A 19,030-nucleotide genomic window follows, 5' to 3' on the forward strand; every position below is an offset into this window, starting at 1 on the left:
TTAAAATCACAGCTCATGTAATGCTTCACCAGGACTAAAATGTTACATGACTCACAACTAGAGCGCAGAGAAACAAGAACAGACCATTTGACCAATTGCTCCCTCTAGTGTCTTGAAATCACAAATCTGCATCCTCCTCCCCACTCTTCAGTTTGCTACGGAGGCTAGACAGAAAGAAATTAGGCCATTTACAGATCAGTTGTTTGGTCAACTCCAACATTGAAAAAATATATATTCATAATGTTTCATTCATTTTGGTGTTGCAGTAGCCTGATGAATGGAGAAGCAGACTTCTGGCTAACTTTACTAGTGCGACTGAATGAGAAGTACTGCCTGCCCTCAACTACCATCAAAGGACCCTTTAAAGTCACACTGAAATTAAAAATTATGTTTTTGTCTTTTTAGCTCATTCAAACTACCACACCATACCCCCATTTGACAATTTATGTCCCCTGAAGGAAAAAAAATAAAAAATTCTTAAGTGATGACTTCATGTACATAAAAATTCTAACCAATAAAACCATCACAGAGTTTTGAACAATCCCACACCTACGTCCCTCCCATCAAATAAAACTGCCTTTCTTTCAACCGATATCTCTTTGGCTTACACCTTTGAATGATCCCATGTGGCATTTTGTTCCTCCCCAATATCCTGTTTCAACAGGAAATAAATACATCACATGAAGGAAGCAAAATGCGATTTCATTGCGAGTAACATATGGCCACTCTACTGGAGTGTGTGCGTGTGTTTATGTGTGTGTGTGTGTGCGTGTATTTAATCTTCTCTGCAAAGCACTCCCTCAGGCCCTTGCTGTGAACAAGAATGTGTTCTTAATCTGACTGGGTAAATGGGCTAAAAGCAAATAAAAACTCTTTATATTCCATTTATAATTAAATGATTCAAAATATTCAGGCTCATGAGTGACTTAAAAAAAAAAAAAAAACTGATCAAAATGGAATCCTTTGTAATGCCATCTAACCTGCTGAGGTAGGAGTGGACGTCGGAGAAGCCGTGGTACTGCGCCAGGGGAAACAGGATGCCGGTGGGGCAGCAGCCGTCACGCTGCCGGCAGAAGCTGCAGTTGCAAATGCCACGACAGGGAGGGCACTGCCACTCCTGAAAAGACGCCAGACATCAACGGTTAAACTGATTGCCTTAAGTATGGGGGAGAGAGAGAGAGAGAGAGAGACAAGCAGATGTGGGGATCAGAAAGTTCAGGCAAAAGACAAAAAGCACAAACATTAAATTTTACAATAGTACCATTTATTGCTATTTTAGCCTACAGGGTTGCTAGCTATGTTGAGAAGCTTGTGATCAACAGCCTTGAGAGAGAAAACCTATGTACTTTTGAAAAGAACTGCAGTTAGTAATGATTATGTTAGTAATGAAGAGTTCCTCATGTCAATTCAAAGCATGTGCTTTTTTGCACACATTCTGTTTTTCATATGTTGTATTCTGACATAACACTTTTTACTACTGAAAATTTTAATCCATAGGTGAAAAGTGATTTTTTTCCCCCCACATTTTTTTTCACATGCAAAGAGAAGTTTACAGGTGAAAATATCATTTTCACATGGGAAATGGGACATTTCACACATTCTTCACATATGAAAATCATGTCCAAAAAGCACCATGTGCTTTGAATTCACATGTGGGTTTTCACATGTGACTTTTTTTGTAAGGGTAACAGTGGAGAGTGAGATAGATCGAAGTTGACAGAGACAAAAGATCCCCACCAGCAGTATGAGTATCAGACAAAAAACACTGTACAAAGTTTTGTATTTGGTGAGACAACATTGAAAATAATGGTCAACAGAAAATGTGCTGGATAAAATGAATGTAGTCATCAAATAAACTCAACAGTATATTGAGAATGTGGTGATTGAGAGTAGTGTGTTACAGTTACACCTGTGATGATTTTTGAGATCCAACTCTAAAGACTGGATTTTATGGGATCACATGGCTATTATGTCCACACATGGCCTGAAATTGCCCAGTTTGGTCTCTTGTGGCATGCAAATCTGTGTCCGCATTACCGTTTACCACCTGTCGCTTAATGCATCCTAGTATGTTGGGACAGTAAAAGTTACACTGAAGCGGCAGGGTTAGCCGTAGCCTGTGTGTTTGCCTGTCATCACGCTGACCGGATCACGCAGAGCCTTCTTGACGTCTTCTCCGTATCTGTTCCTCAGGCACGGTCCACAGAACTGACCCTGGATCCCACGGCAGTCCTCACTGCGGCAGCACGTCTTGGTGTCAACAGTCTTCTGACGGCACTGGTGACACGTAGAGCCCTGAAACACACACAGAGACACATAAACACAGTGGATGGCTTAACAATGGAGATGGTGGACAGGTAGGTTGTCTAAAGCTAGTTGAAGGGTTGGAAAGATACATTTTATAACATTTCCTCTCAAATCATCCCTGCATTAAATATTTTTCTAATCCACAAAACATTGATCTATGATAACGGCTAGACCAAAACCGTTACTTTTTTAGCTGTAGGGATCTGGGAACCTTCCAGTAATGTGATCATCTGTGATACAAAGTTGGGAAATAGTTTTTAAAATCTCTGATATTAGAGGGATTGGTGCTTCATGACGACCCTTTCTACATCAGTTTTTCCTCAAAACTGCATCTCTAGATCAGAGTTTGTCACATTGATTTTGTTAGTGGTCGTTAAAAAATAATCTCATATTGGCACAAGATATTCTACCATTCACTTGTAACTCAGTGAAAGAGAACTAGGGGCAGAGTCCAGCTGTACTGACCGTGACTCGGTTGTAGACTTTATCAGTCATGTTGTCTGCCACCAGCTGAATCTCGTCCTCTGTGATCTCCTCCACTGGACGTATGATATGAGGTTTGCTCTGATTAGGCCGCGGGGTGCCGCGACGCTGTGGGGCGTGGCGAACCTGGAACAGAAGAAGAAGAAGATGATGGACTGTTTAGTTTGAAGTTTATAAAAAGCCATAAAATTATAGAATAGATTAGGTTGAAGAAAAGCACAGGCCTACACAAAACCTGACACCTGATAGTCTTTCACTGATGAACCTATTCCAAACAGAAAATGGATGAGAAAAATAGATTGCATTCAGGCGAAAACATAGTATGATACGTATCAAAGACCCTAGTTTCCACTCGAGACAAATAACAGCCAAACTATAGTTTCATATAAACCCACAATCCCTCATTCTGGCAGTTCTCCCACTTGGCCTCGCTGTGGTTAATCAGCTATTGATAGATCAATTTTACGAGCCGACCTCCAGCAGCTCCTCCTCCAGGCTGAGCTCCAGTTCTCTCTCCCGAGGGGCCGAAGGATCCTCACATCCCCCCATGGAGCGGGTCTGTCTCCGGGTCGAGCGCTCGGGGTTCCTCCTGGACTCCCCTCCAGCCACTCCAGAGCGTGGCGGACGCTGCAAGTGAGGATAGGATCAAATCATCTCAGCACATCGGCCTAACGAGAAACACCGTCATCCAAAGCTCTTCTGGGTTTTACTCGAGCATATTTGATGGAGATTGAAGAGGATGCCGCCCCCCTTGTTAGCTGAATATAGTGAATTCATCCCTTATTAACTCTAGACTTTAGGCAAAATGTGGGGGATGCTAAGAATTTCTGTCCACCATCCCTCTTGTTAAATGTGAACAATCGCCCTCTGGGGGAAAACTCACTGTGGCGAGTGAGAAAAATTGCAACTGTCTTCTACTCACAGAGCTTTTCTCTTTTGGCTGTTTGCCTGCTTGTTTTTTCAGGAAGCCTGCACCTCCTGGCATCTTCTGCAGGTCTGCCATCAGCTGAGCCAACTGTGAGAGACGAGAGAAATAAAAGGATTAGAGAATCTGGGCGCCATGGCAGATGGGAAATATCTTGAGGCAATGTAGCAGGGCAACTTTGCCAACAACTGCAACCAATAGTATTTTTGCATCAAACTATTGATCCTTATACCACAATTTCCTGAACTTTCTCATGTCAAGGACCCCTGAGTTGATGCACTTCAGGCCACAGATTCCCATAAGACTCTACTGTAGAGGGAGAGAGTGTGGAACCTCTGAGCAGAATATGAATTCTCTCTTTGGGATAACCTCTAATTAATGAAGTAAAAGTGAAATTAAACTATTTCTCATTTTGCTGGGTACCCTCAAGAACCTCCTCAAGGACCCTTGAGGGTCCCGGAACCCTAATTTGGGAACCACTGCTTTATACAACACTGTGTTAGCGAGACCAGTCTTCCAATCTCTATCGTGATGAAGCCAATAGTGCCCATCTCCACTGCCTCAAAACGTTCCTATGCATCATGTAAGAGATGTGAGAGAAGGCTTGTTCAAATGATACTGTGCTGTATGCTGCTGGGTTTACCATTGCTTTGTTTGCCTTGATGTTCTGCGCTCTCTTCGCCAGGAAAGAATCTGATACTTCATCCGCTGAATCAGAGCCAGGCCCTTTAGCCGGAGACGGCGGTGCCACTGCTTTCTCTTCCTCTTCAAATTTAACACGCCTCTTCTTCTTTACAGTCTTTGCCTGGCTCATCTTTCCTCCTTTCCTCACAACTCTCTTTTCACTCCTCTCCTCTTCCTCTGCATCCTCATCATCAGTGGAGTGGTGAGTGGAAGGAGCGGAGCGGAGAGCCACCCTCAGCCTGAAGGGCTGGGCAGCAGCTCTTCTAGAAGAGGCTCTCTGGGTGGAGGCAGGCTCAGGCTGGGCTTCACATCCATCTTCCAAATGTGAATTCTGACAGACATTAATGTAGTTTATTTCAGTTGAACACAAATGCACCCTTTAAGGTTTCCATAACGTTTCTGCAAGTTCAGGGTATCCATTGTAATTGATCTAATAAATGATTTGCGTAATTCCTTTTATAGAGACAAAGGTGTTTTGTAGGCCTACAGCAAATAAATAGTATAGGCTGTCAGCTGACATCTCAGTGATATGAAAATGCATGAACCATCCCTAACGAAAACATGACTAACGTAGGCTACTTCTTTTTCGTAAGGGATATGATGGTGGATCTGGTGGTGGTTGTGAAGGTAAAGGCCCTGACACACCAAACCGACTTCAAAGAACCAGCGGCGACGAAGGCCGACTGTTGCGTCGCCTCACGTCGCCTGCGTCTGGTGCAAAAAGTTGCACTTGAACACACCGCAAAGACTACACCCGACGGCCAACTAGCACGTACGTTCTGCGCCTGCGTGAGGGGAAATAACTCTCCATACCTTATGTCTGATAAGAAGTTGCAAATGGCACTGGCGTTGTCAGCCCTTGGTCTTTTGGTTGTGGAAGAAGAAAGGAAGAGGCGGAGGCGAAAAATAAGGAGAAACCGCACTAAATGGGTGAAATCATGAATAACGTTACTCCAGCGACAGGCTCAACGGGCTTTCCCGAACCTGTGTCGAGAGCTGGAGATAAATGAAACCTCCGATTTTAAAAATTTCGCTCGGCTCTTTCCTGTTCAGTTCCACATGTTGAAGGAATTTATCAGTCCAATCATCCAGAGGCAAAACACGAACTACCAATCAGAGTGGTCTCTCTCACCGACGGCTCCGACGCCGATTCAACATGCTCAATCGGCCGAAAAGACGCCGACAGGGTCCGACTAGTGCCGACGGTGCGGGACACACCGCAAAAACTAGGGACACCGACGCTTACCGACGGCCCGACACTGCCCGACGGCCGACCGTCGACCTGGTATGTCAGGGCCTAAGCCCTTAATTTAACCCAAACAGCGCACCTTGTCGCAGAGGTCGCTGCCTTCACTGTCAGAAAAGCCATAAAATGTTCGCTCATTTTCTGACTCCTCTGCAAAAATATCAGCCAGTTCTTTTGTGACGGAGTGCATTCCCAAAACTCCTTCCTGAGGGAAAGTAAATCAATTACTCCAACACATTTCATCATGTCAGATTACTGCGTTAAGTCTAACTAATTTTAGCTAGTTACATTACCATTTTATTCTTGATGATCGCAACTGCACACGGCTCTCACTTCACTACGAGATATTTCGATTTATTTAGACCCGCCCTCATGCAGGTAGCTGTCCAATTAATCTAATTGAAAATTGGGTGTGCATGTTTTGTAGCTTCCCGCAGCACAAGCACGCAGAATTTCCAGTCTTGGCCAATAAAATGGCTTTAAACTCCGCCCTCAAGGGGTGTACTAGGCACCTAAACGTGCCGCCCTACAAAAAACAAAAACATGGGCCACAGTTGATCGAAGGCACTGTGGGTAGGATAAAGTTTGTAGTTTTAGTGTGAGCATAGCAGGGAGTATTTTCCATTCAACATATAAACATAACATTATATGTCTTCCTACAGTGGTTTTGAGTAGTGAGACCCCTCTCTCTGTGTGTTATTGTGTTATATGTGTTTGAGAGACAAAAGAGGGAGAAAAGGAAAAAAGAGGGATGAAGAGAGAAGAGGAGAATCACTGTACAGTCACTGCATGTTGTTACAGTGTTACAGTGCCTCCATCTGTAGCTCCAGTGTCTTTGTCTGCAAGCTGTCGCTGCCTCTTTGCAGGACGTTTGAGTATTCTCTCATAACAAGTTCCACACCACTGACTGCAGATGTTGATATTGCTTTATAGAATGAGATGTTGGTAGATGTTGTGTATTCCCACTGCATACTATTTAGTAGACAGTATGCGGATTCTTTCAGATCTAGCCACTGTGGGCATGCAGGTGTGTGACAGTGGGAGTGACAGTGGGAAACGTGGGAAACTCCTCTCACATTCCCATGGCTGATAAATGGACACTCGCCCCTCAGCCAGCCTGGGCTCAGAATGACCATGATCCTGCAACAGTGGCTGCTGTTTTTAGTTGGTGGTAAGAGCATTTTTTGTTATTTTAGCATTTCTCTGTACTGACTCAGGGTTGTAACTAAAAATGCCTTTCCCTATGTTGAAGCTCTGAATGACGCTTGTGTGTTTTTTTTTTTCCAGGTAGCATGAATTTATGATTATTTGATTGATTTATGCATTTCAGGGGTATAATTTAAAATGTATAACCCTGATAATTTGTGTAATTAAGAATTGTGTTTTGTTAAAGCATTGGATAATGCAATAGTGCAGTGGTGGTTGAGTTTGTGGAGTGTGTACTGTTATGGGGAAGTGGGTACTATACTTTAACTCATCACACTAACTAAAAATAACTAAACATTACATCATCACCTCAACAGTAAAGTTACAAGCGCTATCAACAGATGGCTGTTTTGAATTTTAAAACTGAAATATCTCAACTTTCAAAATGTCCCTCCATGCCTTTTCCAACACCAACTTTCTGTACAAACTGTCTTGATACAGTATATTTTCATAATCACACAAGGAAATAATATAATTATATGTATCCCCTTCAAGTCTTTTTGCCTTCTCTTAGAGCCCCAAAACCCACTGACCCTTCTAGTGTTAATGCTAATTAGATCAATAAGTGGCTAGGCCCTAAATGCTTAGGGAAAGGTATATTAATAATACAGTTATAGTACTGATATAATGTACCAGGGAATGTGTCTGTATGTATCGTTATGTGTATCGTTGGTGCATCATGTACTGTATCAGCTAGCATCAGAGAACTTTTGAAGAGAAAAAATGATTGAAGAGTAAATGGAAGTGATTTTTGAAGCATTTCTAGAGGGATAGTGTAACAGCACTAAACTGTTGCCTACAAGGGTGTTGCTAGGGATTTTGAGACTCCTGAAAGGTGTAACTTTGGGCTCCTCCTCCACTCACCCTCCCATGACCCACCAGCAACATCACACCTACAGACAAACTTTAGACAGAGCCAAAATGGCTACACTTTGATAGATACAGTATCTGCATTTTGGCTGTTCAGCAGGTCTTGCTGTTTCATCCTTGTGCAAGTGACATCATGTGTCAGTGCACTAATACAGATAAATGTAATCATACCTTACCTTCACCAAGCTACATGAAACCCTGTTCCTAATAGTGACGATAACAAAACTGTACCTGGTTTTCATTTTAGGCAGTTAGGCATTTAGATGAAATTCTTAACCAGAGCAGCTTACAATGAGTGCAAAAGTAGACAATAAGCTTAAGTTCCTCAATTGTCAACATTAAAAACAACCACTAATAAGGAGTGCAATGGTGAATGTCACACAAAGAGCCCTGTGTCCCTAGAATGATCATAGATGATGGAGAAGTGCAAGGTAAAGCTATGTAAAGAAATTATAACAAGGGATAAAAGATAAAAGATGTTTTTTGCTCAAAAAAATCCACATCTGAAATATCTACAGCGATTGCCTGTCTCTCCTCCTCTCCCCAGAATACATCTTTCTATGTATCTCCGGCCAGGCCGTAGTTCAGGGGAGGCGATGTAAATTCCATGCAAAGCCACAGAACTCCAGGTTTGAGAAGGCTGGCAATGTGACTGGGTCAGAGCAGCTCTGCACACGCACCCAGTGTTGTGTGGGCTATTTTCTACTCGTCAATGGCCAGCCAGTGGTCGACCTTCTTGGTAAGAAACTGTCAAAGTCAAAGTGCATCTAGAACTCTCCCTGTTGAGACAAGAAGGACTGTTCTTCATAGTCTGGACTGTGTAGGTGTGCCAGAATCAACTGCCATAAACATCTACACTGCAAAAACTGACAAACTTGTTAAGTTATTTTATCTTGTATCCAGACCTATCAAGCTTATTTTAGCATTTTTTTTGTGTGTGAAATCATCTTACTGCACTGGCAGATAATTTTATCGGTTTAAACTAATTTTACTTTTTTTCAGTATAATGTAGCCTAACTTGTTTCAGGACATTTACTTGGTAAAAGTGAAATTGTCTTTCTTCATGCAGATTTTCTTCATTGTTTTATGATGATTTCTTGAAAGAAGTCATTTTGGCATGTATGTCAAGTGAAATTTATTGAAACCAGCAAGATTATCTGCCAGTGCAGTGAGATAATTTGACTAAAAATATCACAAAATAAGGTAATAAGGTCCGAAACAAGTTAAAATCACTGGACAGCTTGTTATTTTTTGCAGTGTAACACATGACCACCAAAAGTGGGCCATATCTGTTCCTCAACATGTTTTTGCACTCTGAAGGTTCTCACAGGATTCAATGTCTAATGACAATTTTTGTCTCACAGCCAACCAACATCAGGGAACTCCTGATTTATAGGCTGCATTTCCAGGCTAAAGGGTTCTGATAATGTCCTTTAAAGCAACCGTCCAGTGTGTTACTGATTTGTCTGTTGCAGCTTGTGATATGGCTGAAAAGTCTTGCCCAAATGCAACCTGTGAGGCATCGACAAGCTTCGACGAAAGACTCATTAAGTGTGTGTGCAATACAGACCTCTGCAATCACAACATCACTTGGAAGCCAAACCCGAAACAGCCTCAACTCACCTCCTCTTATGATGATCAGGAAGTTTCTGACCAACTGTTCATTGTATACCGTAAGAAATCCACATTCTGAAATGTTCTGAAATTATCCAAAAGTGAGCATTTTTCTTTTCATCATAGAAAATATAATCCTTTTTTTCCACCTCCATCCATCTTCTCCCATCCAATCCTCCTTCCACTCCCCTTTCATCTGGTGTTTATATCAGTCTTCTCTTGTGAACATGGAGTTTATAGTGAAATCTCTAACTTCCCCCAACAATGAAATCAATCTTGGGCTATGCATCTGTGTGTTAGTCACCATCAATATCTCAGAAACTGCTCGTCCAATTTTGATGACATTTGGGTGAATTATGAGTCTTGCTCTTGAGATCTGGTACTTGCAAGATTACATTGATTGGCCTAATGGAGAGAGGGGTGGTAGCAATTAACTGAACATTTCGAACAAACATATCCCCTGCCTTTTTTTATCTATTGTCACATCGTTGTTGTTTTTTTTTTTGTTTTTTTTTACATTCAGTTTATCATGAGAAATTAGTTTCTCATAAAGACTTGAGCTCCTCCCATTAGATTTTGTAGAAATTAAGACTTTTACTTCCAACGTAATTTAAATATTAATTCATGCAAAACAAGATGTTAACTATAGCCTTTTTGTTTTTTTGTTGTTGCTTTGGCTACCTCTGTAGTTACCATTCCCATTGTCCTGTGCTTAATGCTTGTCGCTGTCAAACAGAGATGCCTCTGCAAAGAGAACGGTAAGATCATTTTTCTATTATCATTAAAAATCTTAATAGCTATGCAAAAATGTGATGAATCATTTTCACCTGAATATGATTTTCATCTTCATTTTCATTTTTTATTGTGCGACTGTCCACCACAATTGACAAGAGTGGGAATTAAATTAGATTTGACCCCTTGTCTTTGCAGATTGCTAATTACTGACCAGGTATTCTATCACATTATCCTGGCAATACACCTACACCTGCATGAGCTGTGACATGAAATGAAAGGGAACAAATGTGTTTTCATCGCAGAAAATATTTACATGTTTTTCCTAATTGGGTACAGTAGAAGAAAGTGGGAACAAACTGGATTAAAACCAGTGGTTTTACAGTATGTTGTCACAAAGTTGTGATATCATCTACAAGGCCAATAGTGTGAGACAAGACAGCAGTTGATGTTTGCAGGTGTGACTAAGCAAACACAGAAGAGGAGACCATTGTCTTGATTCCTCAGATTTTGATAACAACCTCTTCTTCTACACTACCCCTCCTCCTGGGAAAGTGTGCAGCATGGACTTCATACACAAAAAGCAACTCCTGTCTTAACACTTTCAGTGAGTTGGAATTGATTAGACAGACTTGATAATTGTTGCTATTGAAAAGAAAAAGATGGTGTTTGTTTGTGTATCAAATACCTTCACAGTTTCCCAACTGCTTTTAGTAAAACCGTTCTTTTAAACTTGTTTGCATATTTTCCAAACTTGTATTCAGTTCTCATGACATATTGTTTGACCTTGGCACTGTTTCTGTCTCTCTGCTGGACTGACCTTGGTTTTTATCTGTGCTATTGTATACTCCCTGTTGCTGCTCTCCTTTCTTTGTGACGTTTAAGCATCTTTCCATCTCGCTTCTATGGTTACTCAGCCAAGCTAATGTAAAATTGTGTCACATTGTGTTGGATAGCAATGAGTGAATGTTCATTACATGACTGTCTATTTTCTATTTTCATCAGTTTCTCTTCATGATGACTCTGTCACGCCACTCTGCTCCTGCCACACAACAGAAACCTCTGAGACTGACAGTGCCAACATAGAACTACAGCAGGTAGTGAATTATATGTCCAGTAGTGGAAAATCATACCATTGGGCTGATATTGCTATGTTTTACCCTCAAATATCTAGTAGAAACTCAATTTCTCTTCTGTCTCATGTATTTCCCATGTATCATGTAATGTTAATTTATGTTTCAGATTATGGGCAGTGGGCAGTTTGCAACAGTGTGGCAGGGGAAGTACCAGGGATCCGTGGTGGCAGTGAAAGTTTTCCCTGCAGGCTACAAACATCAATTCACCTTGGAGAAGGAGGTTTATGAACTGCCACTGATGAAGCATGCTGGGATTGTCCACTTCCTGGGTGCTGGGAGGAAAGTGGATGGTGGGGAATGGCTCATAGTCCTGGAACTTGCTGCATGTGTGAGTGGTGAAGGAGAATAGATTCTCATTTTCTGAGAGATTGGGAATTATTCAAGGGATACAGGGAGAGATATGAGAAAGAAGGAGTATGTTGCCTTCCATGATATCATCTCTATCAATCAAATGTTCTGTACAGTTACCTAAAGTTGTCGCCTTGCTGGGTCCTTCTGTTGAAATGTGCATCTATAAAGTGTCCTTGTAGCTCAGTGGGATGAAGTGCAGCTCATGTAGGAGAGACCGGGGATGGTTGTAACATTTTTGACATTTCTGTCTGTATCTTGGAGCTCTTTTAAGCCAGTGCGTTCAAAATGTGATACAAACTAGTTACATGTGTCTGCTATTAAATGGTGTAGCTGTTATCTCTGTAACACAAACAGAAAATGCATGGTTTAGTCTCAAACACAAGGAGTGAAATGGTACAATTCACCCCATAGTTAGTTGTAACATAGCCTGGGGTGAAATGTAACATTATGAAATAAGGATTATGACAAAAACTTAAGATATTGAAAGCTTTTTATTCAACACTTAAATGACTTTTTAACATAATTGGTGTGTGTGTGAGCCAAGTATGTTAGTTGCTGTCAGTCATAGTAGTGACAGACATTTGAACATAATAATAAAATTGAACAAAATGTGCAAATGTGAACCAACTTCAACAACTGAATATTAGTGTGTGTGTGTGTGTTTGTCTGTGTTTGTCTGTTTATGTGTGTTTGTGCTTGTTTGTCTTGCACTCTTCTCATAAAATGTTGCTTGGGGTAGGTTGTAACATTTTCTCACTAGCTTACCTTACAGCTAACAGCTAAAACATTAGCACTAACAACTTGCATGAAAGATATCTACATAGACACATAATAAACGTGATTTAAGTTTGATGAATTTAACTACAAAGCAGGCAATGCTATCACAAAAATAAATGAAGTAAAAAAAAATTACTTTATCTCAAAATTAGTTTTTTCCTTATAAACTTGGCTGTGTCTGCCACAGGGTGCTACTTCCTCACATGAGGAAATAAGGACTAAACTGAGCATGTGCAGAGTGAATCAGGTGATTCGTAGCTTGTTCCTGATTGGAGAAATTGAAAGTGTTACAACTATCCCATGTTACAACCATCCCCGGTCTCCCCTACTCCTGATGTCATGGGCTTTGAATGTCGCTCAACACCTTTATCTTACCATGTCCTCTCTCACTCCCATCTTTCCTATAGCTCTGTAACTGATACTGCGTATCAGCAAAGATGACATAAGTCTTTTAACCTTCACTTACTCATAGGTGTGCGTGGGAGGCGGGGGGGGATTGCGGCTGCCCTTTTGTTTGATGTGCCTTTTTCAGATTGAAACACCGAAATAGAGTTTCTAAAGGGGCATTGCAAATGCTGATCACCTGAGGAGGCATGAGCTAAAAGGGGCTTATAACTATCTTGCTAAATAAAACTACTTTGGTAGGGTCCTAGTATTGCTCAATTTCCTATTGCATTTCATTACCTGTAATTTCTAGATTGGATTGCATATTAATCTTAGTGAGAGGTAAAAAAAAAATGCACGTTTATGGGCATTCAGTGGTGTGTACAATGTAAGATGGGTTCAAAGTCCTGGGTTGAAATTCAGCCCAGAACCTTTGTCACATGTTGTCCCTGTTTCTCTCCACTTTGTCTAATAATGCCTAATTTTATTTTTTAATAAAATGCAAGCATATTGCATTTTCTCCCTTGAAACTGTACATACATGCCACTGTACAAAACACACCAGAAATTTGTTTTTCAAAGCAGATTAAAAGCCATTAGCCAGCTGAGCCACCAGGACAATCCAGACGTGGCCTTTTAGAGAATTTTGCCCCTGCCGCTGTCAGAGTGTGTGCACGCCGCTGCACTCATTTGAACATGATTCACTGGTATCTCTTTGATTTTAGGGCTCCCTCCACTCCTTCTTGAGTAAGCAGACAAGCAGCTGGATGTCGTCACTGAAGTTGTGCCAGTCTCTAGCACAGGGACTCGCCTACCTCCACTCCGACCTTCACACATGTGGTATGGGCCAGAATATTGCTGTGAAACAATGTGTGTGTCTTTGTGTGCACATATGCACAATATATACCTATCCAGATAGCATGGGTATACTATCATCTTATATGTGTGTAATATGTTGCAGCAGAAGTAACAGTAACAACTAAATGCATCTTTGTGTATGTTGTAGTTATGTCTGAATTTATTTAGAATTTTCTTTAACTGTTATCTAACCAGAATAATCACAGGGGGATGAGTATATTTTTTTCAGGTGAGTGCTAATTATAAGAAAATAACAAAAAGTTGCCATAAAAAAATCCAGACCACAAGTATATACACAAAATCTGCAATCTGTGTGTGTGTGTGTGTGTGTGTCTGTGTGTGTGCGTGCATTCTTGCAGGTGTGCACAAACCTGCCGTGGCCCACAGAGACCTCAGCAGCTCCAATGTGCTCGTGAGAGTAGACGGCACCTGCACCCTGAGCGACTTTGGGTGTTCCTCCATCCTGCGCTCCTGTCCTGGGCGTCACAGATGGCAGTGCCACATAGGAAACATGGAGGTGAGACTCAGACCCACGCAGCCACAGATTTGCTGTTTTTGTTAATTCGCATTACTGGTGAAACAATGCAGAATCAACAATCAACCCACCAGAGAAATAGCAGAAAATCACAGTGGAATTTGCCATCGGGAAGTCAAAGCTCTATTCTATTCTATTCTATTCTATTCTATTCTGTACTGTTCTGTTCTGTTCTGTTCTGTTCTGTTCTGTTCTGTTCTGTTATTTTCTGCTACACATTTACATATACATATACATATATAGTACTTATACATACAGTATACAGTACATATACATATATAAATACATTATTAAAAAATTCCCAAAACATTATGAAAGTATAAATGAAAACATAGATAGAGACACGGGTGAGTTGTACACTATGGCTTTGCTTTCCCTCACATTCAGGCTCTCCTAGCCTGAATACACATAAGCACATACGTAATAGCAACATCTACAGCATATGGATCAGAAGGGCTGATTTGACGACCAGTTTGAATCTCTATCCCTCTGCGGGGTCAGGCTCAGGTCGGCACGCTGCGCTACATGTCCCCTGAGATCCTGGAAGGCTCTGTAAACCTGAGCAGCGGCTGGTGTCTCATGCAGGGGGACGTCTACGCTCTGGGACTGCTGCTGTGGGAGATCTGGATGCGCTGCTCAGATTTGTTTGAAGGTAACTTCCTTTTTAGTACTGTACAGAACGGTGGACATGGTCAGATAGTCTGTGTGTACATGAACAGATGAATAATTATGAAATGAGTGTGTAATTCTCCCAACACTTGCTCAGGTGAAAATCTGCCCCTCGCTTAGATTGAACCATTCTGAATTCTTTATTGTCAGATCTTTATAAAGGTGAATCCTTTCTATGATTTTGAAGTGGAGATTGTCCAGAGACTTATGGACAGCTAGTCATGTCTTGTACAGAGCTCAAAAAGACCACACACCATAATAATAAATAACAAATAATGCTCCAATAAACATCAAATCAATCAAATATTGTCAGAGTTGAACAATTTACTTTCCTATATAGCCTATTGGTAATTATTTGTGCACTCTTTGTATACAGCTTGTAGGTGTAGTGGAGGTAAATGGAGGTTAAAATTCACCCAGATGTCTCCATCTACAGGCAGCCTGGTTCCAGAGCATCACTTGCCTTATGAAGCAGAGCTGGGAGACAATCTAACGCTGGAGAGCCTCATCCTGTATGCGTCTCAGATGGACAAGAGGCCTTCCATACCTGAACACTGGGAACAGGCACCGCAGGTATTCTTCCACAAAGAGCGTCTCACTTTGACATAAAAATAAATGTATTGCCTAGCCAATGTACACTAACAGTCAAAAGTTTGGACACACTACATTTTTACTATTTTTCACATTTTAGAACAATAGTAAAGACATCAAAACTATAAAATAACGCAATTGGAATTGTGCAGTGACCAAAAAAGTGTTAAACAAACCAAAACTATCTTATATTTTAGATTCTTTAAAGTAGCCACCCTTTGCCTTGATGGAAAGGCAAAGGCTTTGGAAAGAAATTCATACACAGGCATCAACTTCACTGTTTATATTGTCTAAGAAACACATTTCAAGCATTTAAGCATAACCCTTTAGATCAAAATGGCTTTAAGATAATGAAAAACATAATGCATTGAAGCAGGTGTGTCCAAACTTTTGAAAGGTAAATATAGATGATAGTGACTTAAATGACTAAATGTATTGACTTGAATGTCTAAAAGTGAGTGACAGTTTCAGGGATCTGCACTGCAGGAACTTGTGATGGACTGTTGGGACCATGACCCAGACGCCCGGCTGACAGCTCCGTGTGTTGTCGACAGATTACTCTCTCTTCACCCTAGTTGCTCTGTATGACTTATGTAGTTTTTTCCAGATTGACTTGTTGTAGTCTAAACATTCATGCATTCATATAGATCTCTTTTAGTGTCACTAAAGCCTTTTCAGAATATCTTCATCAGATTGAACTGCATCAGCAAGATTCCTGACTTGGACACCATTTCATTACTCAGTATTTCATATGTAGCCTATTAGCTATTGACTTATAATAACTCTTTGGTTGTTTTGGTAAGCTCAAATAAACTTTTGGGCTATTCTGATAAATATTTTGGTTGTTTTTGTCAAAAATGAAATACATTAAAGTCCTAGATTGTTAATAATTTGTGGTATTGTTTACACAACTATTGATCTATGATGTAATGGGTGAATGTGTCACTATGTTCTCAAGTCAGGTGTGTGCGTCATGGACAAAATCCGCAGGCTCTTTCTTCTTAAAATATTATTTACAACTGTTGTGAGTAAACATAATAAATTACATTCTCGCGATCTTTTGACTTGTAGCCTAGTGTAGCAAATAGTTTCCTTCTTTCATCAAGCGCCCACTGGACTTGGAACAAGGGGGAAATAGTGCGCATAGCTTTTAACACGGGCGGGGCTTCTTGCTGCATAATGGGCTTGCCTGCTTGCACGCAGCTCAATCCGGAAAACACCCAGTCCTGAATTCCTGATAAACTTCCTCATATCGAGGACAAGTTTCAAAGGTAAGCTTGTGAAATCGAGTCATTGAAATACGAGGATCGTAAGTATATAGAATACACTAGCCGGACACTGCAATAATCAATTAATGTAGTTCTATTTGTTTGATTTTTATGTAGGCTAATATAACTGTAAATATGTAGAGTTGGATGAAAAGCGTGGAGAGTGCTGCGAAGTGACCTGCTGATCCTGGGAGTTGTTCGGGCACCAGGCCACAATTTACACAACACGTCAATGTCATAACTTCATGATCTATGATCAGTGTATTTTAATGCTACCGGCACAAATTCAAATATCTAAAAGTAACTAAATAATACAGACAATAAGTATATTTTAAGGTCAGTGTATTTTCTTTGCTATTAATCAAAATCCATGGGTTATCAAAAATATACATATATATCTGACAGAATATTTTTTAATTCAACAAATAAATTTGATTTATGGCAAATTTAAAACTCATTGCAAAATGTAAAAAAATGTGAGACCAGGAAACATACTGGAATTGGATCAGGTGCATAAAGGTGGCAGGCTCCTGGTTTGATGTCACTAGTCGTCCCGCAGTGTAAAGTGTACAAATGTCAACATCCACTCTTGCCAATTCTGAATCTGTCGAAAACGCTGAGTACACATTACACCACTGAATGGTACAATAGGAGCACGAGTTGATCCATGAGGCCAAAACACTGTCAGAGGGATCTGTTACAAATAACATAATTACTGTTTTTAGACTTGTCAAGCAATTATACTTAAGTCAATAAATGTGCAGGATTCAGGATTCTTTATTGCCATTTGCAACCAGTGCAATGGAAAGCAAATGGAAACATTTCCCATCTCTGTGCTTTGCATTTACTTTTTCAATTTTTCCCCAGGATTTAATCTGAGACCTGAAGTCTTTGTCACCTTGACTAAGACGTCAAGAAAAACACATTACCATGTGGCCGAACCAAGGTAGGATCACATACATAACAAATATATAATTGTTGTTAGATTTAGGCCTGCTTCTTACTATAGAAGGTGTTCTGAAGAAAACTTTGTGTGTGTGTGTGTGTGTGTGTGTCCCAGGCCCTCCTCCTCCAATGGGCCCACCAAACCCTGCATACCCCCCAGGCTACAACCCCGCATACCCTGGTGCACCTCCCCCAGGAGCCTTCCCCCAGGCTCCAAATCCAGCGTACCCACCCGGCCAATATCCTGCTGGTATGCACCCGGCCGTACCCCCGGGCGTACCTCCAGGCGTACCACCGGGGACGATGCCCTACGGAGCCCCGGGACTTCACCCCTACCCTGCCGCTCCCAGCGGATACCCAGTAGTCCCTCCTGCAGGCGTTCACCCAGGTCCATACCCACACTCTCCAAAAGGGGGTCACCATAAAGGCCATAAGGGGCATCATGGAGGCCTGAATCCCATGACTGGAGCGCTAGGTGGGGGAGTGGCAGGAATGGGAATGGGTCTTGCCGGACATAAAGCCCACAAAAAGATGAAGAAGAAGATGAAAAAGGCACACAAGGGGCACAAGTATGGGCACCATAAATACGGAGGCAAGGTGAGATGGAGTTTCAGCCATAAGGGTGAGGCTTGGAGCGTTTGAGCTTTGACAACAGCCAGATGACAATAACATTCCTTCCAATCAAGTGTCTTATGACTCATACGACTGAATAATGGGAGGTTATTCCCAACCTTTCACTCATTTACATATAGTCCACATATCTGATGGTTCAGTCAGACTACTTTTACCTCATTTGAATGAGCACGTCTTTCCCTATTAAAGGAAAATGAAACATTTGGTCTTTTGTCAAAAAGACAAGTTAAAATATATATATTTCTCTCTCTCTCTCTCTCTCTCTCTCTCTACAGTCCTCAAGCAGCAGTAGCAGCAGCAGCAGTAGCAGTGACTCGGACTGAGGCCACTGATCCAAGAGACGACTTTAACAGAAATTATGTTGCTTTATAAATGGGCAACCAGTCTAACAATAAACAGACAAAAGTAATTGTTAACAAGATTTGTGGAAAAATACAGTATTGTATTGTATTATATATGGACTATTTATAACACTAGAATTACATGCATAGGCTATTATCACAAATATGTCCATGCCATAAGGTTCTTATATGTTATTATATACAGTATATACTATAATGACATAATTTGAAGAGGGACTGTAGCATAATGGAGACTGCTTTAGCCTTGCGTAACACTAAGCAAAACACATTTCTTCACTATCTCTAATGTACAACATTTGTACTTTGGATTTTTGAGAAAATCCACTCCAAAGTTGTGATTTATTAAATATAATCTTGATGTCAAAATGAACAGTTTGTCAATTTTCTGAATGATATCTTGTATCTTATCTTTATGGACACGTTTCTATGTTGTGTGGGTGCTTTAAAATCCTGCT

At 40.9% G+C, this 19,030-nt stretch overlaps 3 protein-coding genes across 4 annotated transcripts in view; 2 read left to right on the forward strand and 1 right to left on the reverse strand.

Moving 5' to 3' along the window:
- prr13 (proline rich 13) overlaps positions 1–18,945 on the forward strand; it is a 116,420-nt gene extending 97,475 nt beyond the window's left edge. Inside the window, exons 1-4 of one of the 2 annotated variants that reach the window (XM_071922702.2) lie at positions 16,582–16,638; positions 17,503–17,581; positions 17,696–18,177; positions 18,489–18,945. In XM_071922702.2, the coding sequence (XP_071778803.2) occupies positions 17,566–17,581; positions 17,696–18,177; positions 18,489–18,536 (546 nt within the window). In that variant the 5' untranslated portion in view covers positions 16,582–16,638; positions 17,503–17,565 and the 3' untranslated portion in view covers positions 18,537–18,945. Of the gene's footprint in view, positions 1–16,581; positions 16,639–17,502; positions 17,582–17,695; positions 18,178–18,488 lie in introns of those variants that run through there. The other variant, XM_078283506.1, reaches the window with a different exon arrangement.
- On the reverse strand, positions 29–5,968 carry LOC139929701 (cell division cycle-associated protein 7-like). The gene is made up of 8 exons (XM_078283868.1): positions 5,939–5,968; positions 4,359–4,730; positions 3,713–3,805; positions 3,265–3,417; positions 2,773–2,916; positions 2,146–2,295; positions 981–1,117; positions 29–164 (listed from the first exon to the last, which is right to left on the reverse strand). Exons 1-8 carry the CDS (start codon positions 5,939–5,941, stop codon positions 119–121), a joined length of 1,098 nt encoding a protein of 365 aa, XP_078139994.1. The 5' UTR covers positions 5,942–5,968; the 3' UTR covers positions 29–118.
- LOC139929702 (anti-Muellerian hormone type-2 receptor-like) lies at positions 8,436–16,120 on the forward strand. Its single transcript, XM_078283788.1, has 10 exons — positions 8,436–8,460; positions 9,197–9,394; positions 10,025–10,093; positions 11,073–11,164; positions 11,310–11,531; positions 13,440–13,554; positions 13,932–14,089; positions 14,609–14,759; positions 15,213–15,349; positions 15,833–16,120. The coding sequence occupies exons 2-10, from the start codon at positions 9,205–9,207 to the stop codon at positions 15,953–15,955; spliced, it is 1,257 nt and encodes a 418-aa protein (XP_078139914.1). The 5' UTR covers positions 8,436–8,460; positions 9,197–9,204; the 3' UTR covers positions 15,956–16,120.
- Positions 18,946–19,030: the final 85 nt, after the last annotated feature.

The sequence above is a fragment of the Centroberyx gerrardi genome, chromosome 5, assembly GCF_048128805.1.
Source record: "Centroberyx gerrardi isolate f3 chromosome 5, fCenGer3.hap1.cur.20231027, whole genome shotgun sequence".
In the NCBI taxonomy this organism is placed as follows: domain Eukaryota; kingdom Metazoa; phylum Chordata; class Actinopteri; order Beryciformes; family Berycidae; genus Centroberyx; species Centroberyx gerrardi.